The sequence below is a fragment of the Bubalus bubalis genome, chromosome 21, assembly GCF_019923935.1.
Source record: "Bubalus bubalis isolate 160015118507 breed Murrah chromosome 21, NDDB_SH_1, whole genome shotgun sequence".
NCBI lineage: Eukaryota > Metazoa > Chordata > Mammalia > Artiodactyla > Bovidae > Bubalus > Bubalus bubalis.
In genome coordinates, this window is record NC_059177.1 from 43,740,451 (window position 1) to 43,746,454 (window position 6,004).

The window sequence follows — 6,004 nt, forward strand, 5'->3', positions numbered from 1 at the left end:
AAAACACAAATTGCCTAAATTAATACAACTCTAAAATTTCAACTCTTTTTTTTTTTTTTGGCTGCACCATGCTGCATGTTTTTTCCCTGACCAGGAACTGAACCTGCGCTCCCTGCATTGAAAGTACAGAGTCTCAACCACTGGACCACCAGGGAAGTCCCTATAATTTCAACTCTTGTATTTTTTTGACATAAGAGTCATCACTAGCCATGTTTTCACATCCAGTATTATTCTGTGCCACAAGCAGGTGACAAATATTTCTTAGAAGCGCTCCACTTTTATCTCCAGTATTTTCTTCCAAACTATTGATATCCAGTCAGCAAGTTTTGATGGCAACACTTGCTTCATTTTACCAGCTGTCAAAGAAATATTTTCAGACAAAAAACAAGACTGATAATCCTTCAAGTGGTTGTTAAATTGATTTGTTGGCTGAACATTGAAAAGTTGCACTTGGTGCAGCCATGTCACTAGGAGAAATAACCAAGTGTGTACATTTGCAGGCAATTTACAAGGAAAACAACATCAAGTATAAGAGGCATCTCAATATAAGAGATATCAAAATGTGAATCAAAAAAAGTACGCCTCATAATCTATGAGTATTTCACATTACGCCAAAGAGAAAAGCCTTCATTTGGGACTGGAGTTTGTCTTCCCAGTTCTAGCTTGGATGAATCATTGATATTTATCTACACATAAAATCAATTATTTTTTAAAGATCATATCTGTTCTTACTAAATAGAAAGTTTCTGACTTAAAAGCAATATGTAAACATGGATAAGGTATCTAGTATAGGCTTCAGATTTCCTACTTCAACAAATGATATCTTTTGCAGAATGGTACAGTTTGAGCAAGATAAACCTAAAAATGTTTTTGTTCAATTATCTGGATTTGCAAATATACCTCTATTTTAATACTTAGTTACTGTAAAGTAAAACCAAAAAGAGGGGCTTCCCAGGTGGCGCTAGTGGTAAAGAACCCGCCTGCCAATGTAGGAGACATAAGAGACCAAAGTTTGATCCCTGGGTCGGTAAGAACCCCTAGGTGGCATGGCAGCCAACTCTAGAATTCTTGCCTGGAGAATCCATGCACAGAGAAGCCTGGCAAGCTACAGTCCATAAGGTTGCAAAGAGTTGGACATGACTGAAGCAACTTAGCGCACACAACAAAACTAAAAATAATAACTATAACTCAGGGTAGTCTTTCACAACTTCCAAGTTCTATTTTATATAGCAGTTGGCAGGCCACATTTGATTATGATTAAATAATCTAATAAATATATCTATATCAGGAGCTTTAAAAGTTTTCCTCCTTTCTGTTATCATCTTCTCAGACTCCATTCTAGATAAATCCTGTAAAATGACATTGTACAGGAGACAGGGGTCAAGACCATCCCCAAGAAAAAGAAATGCAAAAAAGCAAAATGGCTCTCTGACGTGGCCTTTCAAATAGCTGTGAAAAGAAGAGAAGCAAAAAGCAAAGGAGAAAAGGAAAGATATACCCATTTGAATGCAGAGTTCTAAAGAATAGCAAGGAGAGATAAGAAAGCCTTCCTCAGTGATCAGTGCAAAGAAATAGAGGAAAACAATAGAATGGGAAAGACTAAAGATTTCTTCAAGAAAATCAGAGATACCAAGAGAACATTTCATGCAAAGATGGGCTCAATAAAGGACAGAAATGGGATGGACCTAACAGAAGCTTCCCTGGTGGCTCAGATGGTAAAGCGTCTGTCTACAATGTGGGAGACCTGGGTTCGAGCCCTGGGTTGGGAAGATCCCCTGGAGAAGGAAATGGCAATCCACTCCAGTACTATTGCCTGGAAAATCCCATGGACAGAGGAGCCTGGTAGGCTACAGTCTATGGGGTCGCAAACAGTCGGACACGATTGAGCGACTTCACTTTCACTTTGACTTAACAGAAGCAGAAGATATTAAGAAGAGGTAGCAAGAATACACAAAACTGTACAAAAAAGATCTTCACGACCCAGATAATCACGATGGTGTGATCACTCACGGAGAGCCAGACATCCTGGAATGTGAAGTCAAGTGGGCCTTAGGAAGCATCATTATGAACAGAGCTAGTGGAGGTGATGGAATTCCAGGTGAGCTATTTCAAATCCTGAAAGATGATGCTGTGAAAGTGCTGCACTCAATATGCCAGCAAATTTGGAAAACTCAGCCTGGAAAAGGTCAGTTTTCATTCCAGTCCCAAAGAAAGGCAATGCCAAAGAATGCTCAAACTACTGAACAATTTCACTCATCTCACACACTACCAAAGTAATGCTCAAAATTCTCCAAGCCAGGCTTCAACAGTACATGAACTGTGAACTTCAGATGTTCAAACTGGATTTAGAAAAGGCAGAGGAACCAGAGATCAAATTGCCAACATCCATTGGATCATTGAAAAAGCAAGAGAGTTCCAGAAAAACATGTGCTTCTGCTTTACTGACTATGCCAAAGCCTTTCACTGTGTGGATCACAATAAACTGTGGAAAATTCTGAAAGAGATGGGAATACCAGACCACCGGACCTGCCTCTTGAGAAACCTGCATACAGGTCAGGAAGCAAGTTAGAACTGGAAATGGAACAACAGACTGGTTCCAAATTGGGAAAGGAGTATGTCAAGGCTGTATATTGTCACCCCGCTTATTTAATTTATCTGCAGAGTACATCAAGAGAAACACTGGGCTGGAGGAAGCACAAGCTGGAATCAAGATTGCTGGGAGAAATATCAATAACCTCAGATATGCAGATGACACCACCCTTATGGCAGAAAGTGAAGAAGAACTTCAAGAAAGAGCCTCTTGATGAAAGTGAAAGAGGAGAGTGAAAAAGTTGGCTTAAAGCTCAACCTTCAGGAAACTAAGCTCATGGCATCCAGTCCCATCACTTCATGGCAAATAGATGGGGAAACAGTGGAAAACTTTATTTTTGGGGGCTCCAAAATCACTGCAGATGGTGACTGCAGCCATGAAATTAAAAGACGCTTACTCCTTGGAAGGAAGGTTATGACCAACCTAGACAGCATTTTAAAAAGCAGAGATATTACTTTGCCAACAAAGTTTCATCTAGTCAAGGCTATGGTTTTTCCAGTAGTCATGTATGGATGTGAGAGTTGAACTATAAAGAAAACTGAGCACCAAAGAACTGATGCTTTTGAACTGTGGTGTTGGAGAAGGCTCTTGAGAGTCCCTTGGACTGCAAGGAGAGCCAACCAGTCCATCCTAAAGGAGATCAGTCCTGGGTGTTCATTGGAAGGACTGATGCTGAAGCTGAAACTCAAATACTTTGGCCACCTGATGTGGAGAGCTGACTCACTTGAAAAGATCCTGATGCTGGGAAAGACTGAAGGTGGGAGGAGAAGATGACATAAAATGAGATAGTTGGATGGCATCACTGACTCAATAGACATGAATTTGAGTAAACTCTGGGAGTTGGCGATGGGCAGGGAGGCCTGGTGTGCTGCGGTTCATGGGGTCGCAAAGAGTGGGACATGACTGAGCGACTGACCTGAACTGACATGACTGAGCGACTGACCTGAACTGATGCTAGATAAACAGTCCAGATAAGAACAAAAATTTATGTCCCAAAGCATTAATCTCAGCTTTCTATATAAAACTACAAAAGTCCAACAACAGGACAACCATATTAAGTCAGTGAAGGAAACACGCAACCTTTGAGTTGTTTATTCAGTATGTAATAATGTGTGAAGATACTTAAGTTATCATGTGTAGTTAAAGCCAAATAAAAATCATTATGCACAATATAATCTCAATCACATTAAAAGGTGTAAGAGAAAGGAAAAAAACCTACAAAAAAGAAAGCAAACTATTAACAGAGTTTGCTCCCAAGTGCTGGACAGGTAACTCTGTGCTTTCTGTACCTTTAATTTTTCTGAAGCAAACAACTATTATTTTTATAATAAAGTACAAAGATTAAAACTTTCAGTATCTATAACAGCTGAAATTTAGAGAGTTAAGTGACTTTCCATAAAGTAGAAGGTACCAACTGGCAGTAAAGACTAAAATCCTTATATCCTAAATCCCAAATCCAGGGCTTTCATTCTTGCCACAAGTTTTCCCCTAGAATTGCTTCCCAATATTTTCCCTTTCTAAATCCCAGTTGTCCCAATTAACTTTCCCAAATAAATATTAACTAGTTCAGATTTATTACTTCTAGAAATTGAAAGACTATCAATGTGGCTATTTCATTAAAAATTAATACTAATATGGCACATGCTTGTAAAAAACAGAAAATACAAAAAACTAATGCTCAAGTTGTAAACTTACTGTGTGAAAAACTCAAGAAATTAGATAAATTAACAGATTATACCCTCCTCATAAGTCATGGCTAAGGGCACTGTGTAACCCATTATGAGCAGTCTTTATGAGCAGCTATAAAAGACAGGCCAGGTAAGAGAAGAAAGGTAAGGCAGGCTGTTGAGTCTTATACAAAAGTAAAATGACTAACTGTACCTGACCAATACATCCCACAAAATTTTTGCGAAACAACTGAAACAAATATAGCTTATAACTTTATACTACAGAAGTCATTAAATATTTGAACTGGCTATTATTCTGGCAGTCAAAATAAGCCAAGAAGTTGGTCTCTCTTTGTGTCAGTATAGGCTGATAAGAGTACATTACCAGCAGGGATCAGGCCTGTGAAGATAACTTTCAGCATGAAAAAAAGCCCAATCAATTCTACAATCAGAGCCCAACTCCAACTTGGCAATCAAAACTGGCACCATATCCATGGCAGACAAATCATACAGGAAAGTGGGATCTAGCCTCTCCCTCCTGTTCTTCTGGAGTCATATTAAACCATTAAGACACATGAAATATGTGCAACTGTAGTTCTAAATGAACATTTCAGACAACTGTCTTCATTCTAAGTGGTAGCCCAACAGCAACATCGTCTCGAATCCCTTATTGTGTAAGAAGACAGGCCCAGGGATGAAGTTTCTCAGCCCAAGTTCCAGCCCCTACCAGCATGTTTTTTTTTAACATAGCTGATTTCATTCTTCAGCACTGAAAACATAAGTCCCTGTTACGTCTTCCTATCTTAAGGAAGAGACTATCTTAAGCTAGAGCAACCACACCAGCATCATCCCCAATGCACAAAACAAGGGGCTTTTATTTTGATGAGTTTACTAGAGCCAAGTCTGCAACCCGGGCGCAGCAGTCGTGGAGCCGCAAAGGCGCCGTCCACCTCTCGGCATGCACGGCCCGAGTGACAGCGGCTGCACTCAGGGTCACGACACTCGGCCGGGAGGCTCCAGGATCAGTGACGGGCTTCGCCGAGGGCTTTCCGCACGGGCTAACCGACAGACTTTCAGTATTTCCCCCCCAAAATTGTCCATTTCCTTCCCTAGCTTGATCAGAAATCATTAAGTCTACAGGGTCTTTTCTCCTCCTGCATTTCCTCTGAAGAGGTTTTCGAAAAGAAAATTCCAGGATCTGGATTTATCACCTCACATCACGGCAATTAAAAAGCATCTTTTGTCAAATACAAGGGAGCCCCGCGCGCGTAGCGACCGCCGGGCCCATCAGCCACGGCGGCGGCGGTTCGGTCGCCGCCCGCCGACTCCCAGACCCCGAGCGCGGCTCTCGGCCCAGCGACGCAGGCCCACGCGGGCCTCGGGAGGGCGGCCCGGCCTCGGCAGCTCCGGGCGCCGCCCGCGACAGGCAGGGATACTGGGGGGCGGCGCCCACCTGGGCCAGGGCGGGCACCTGCGGCCGCGGCGGCGCCAGGCCTGGAGTCGGCCAGCCCCGCTTCTTCCCTCGCCTCCCGCCGCCTAACCTGTGGGCTGTCCTCCAGTGTCTCCTCGATGGGCAGCTTGTCGATCCCCGGCATCGTGGCAAACGGAGGGCGGCGGCAAGAGAGGAGGCGGCCGCCCACAGCTCCCCGCACCCGCCCGCCTGCAGCAGCTGACCCCGACCCGCCCTCTCTCGCTGGCTCCGCCGCCCTCGCCGGGCGCCGAGATGCCGCGCGATGGCGCGGGAAAT

General features: G+C 43.2%; 1 protein-coding gene across 1 annotated transcript in view; it reads right to left on the reverse strand.

Annotated features, from left to right (window-relative positions):
• APPL1 (adaptor protein, phosphotyrosine interacting with PH domain and leucine zipper 1) overlaps window positions 1–5,977 on the reverse strand; it is a 34,526-nt gene extending 28,549 nt beyond the window's left edge. The window contains exon 1 of the mRNA XM_006071718.4: window positions 5,799–5,977. Coding sequence (XP_006071780.3) covers window positions 5,799–5,852 — 54 coding nt within the window. The 5' untranslated portion in view covers window positions 5,853–5,977. The remainder of the gene's footprint in view (window positions 1–5,798) is intronic.
• Window positions 5,978–6,004: the final 27 nt, after the last annotated feature.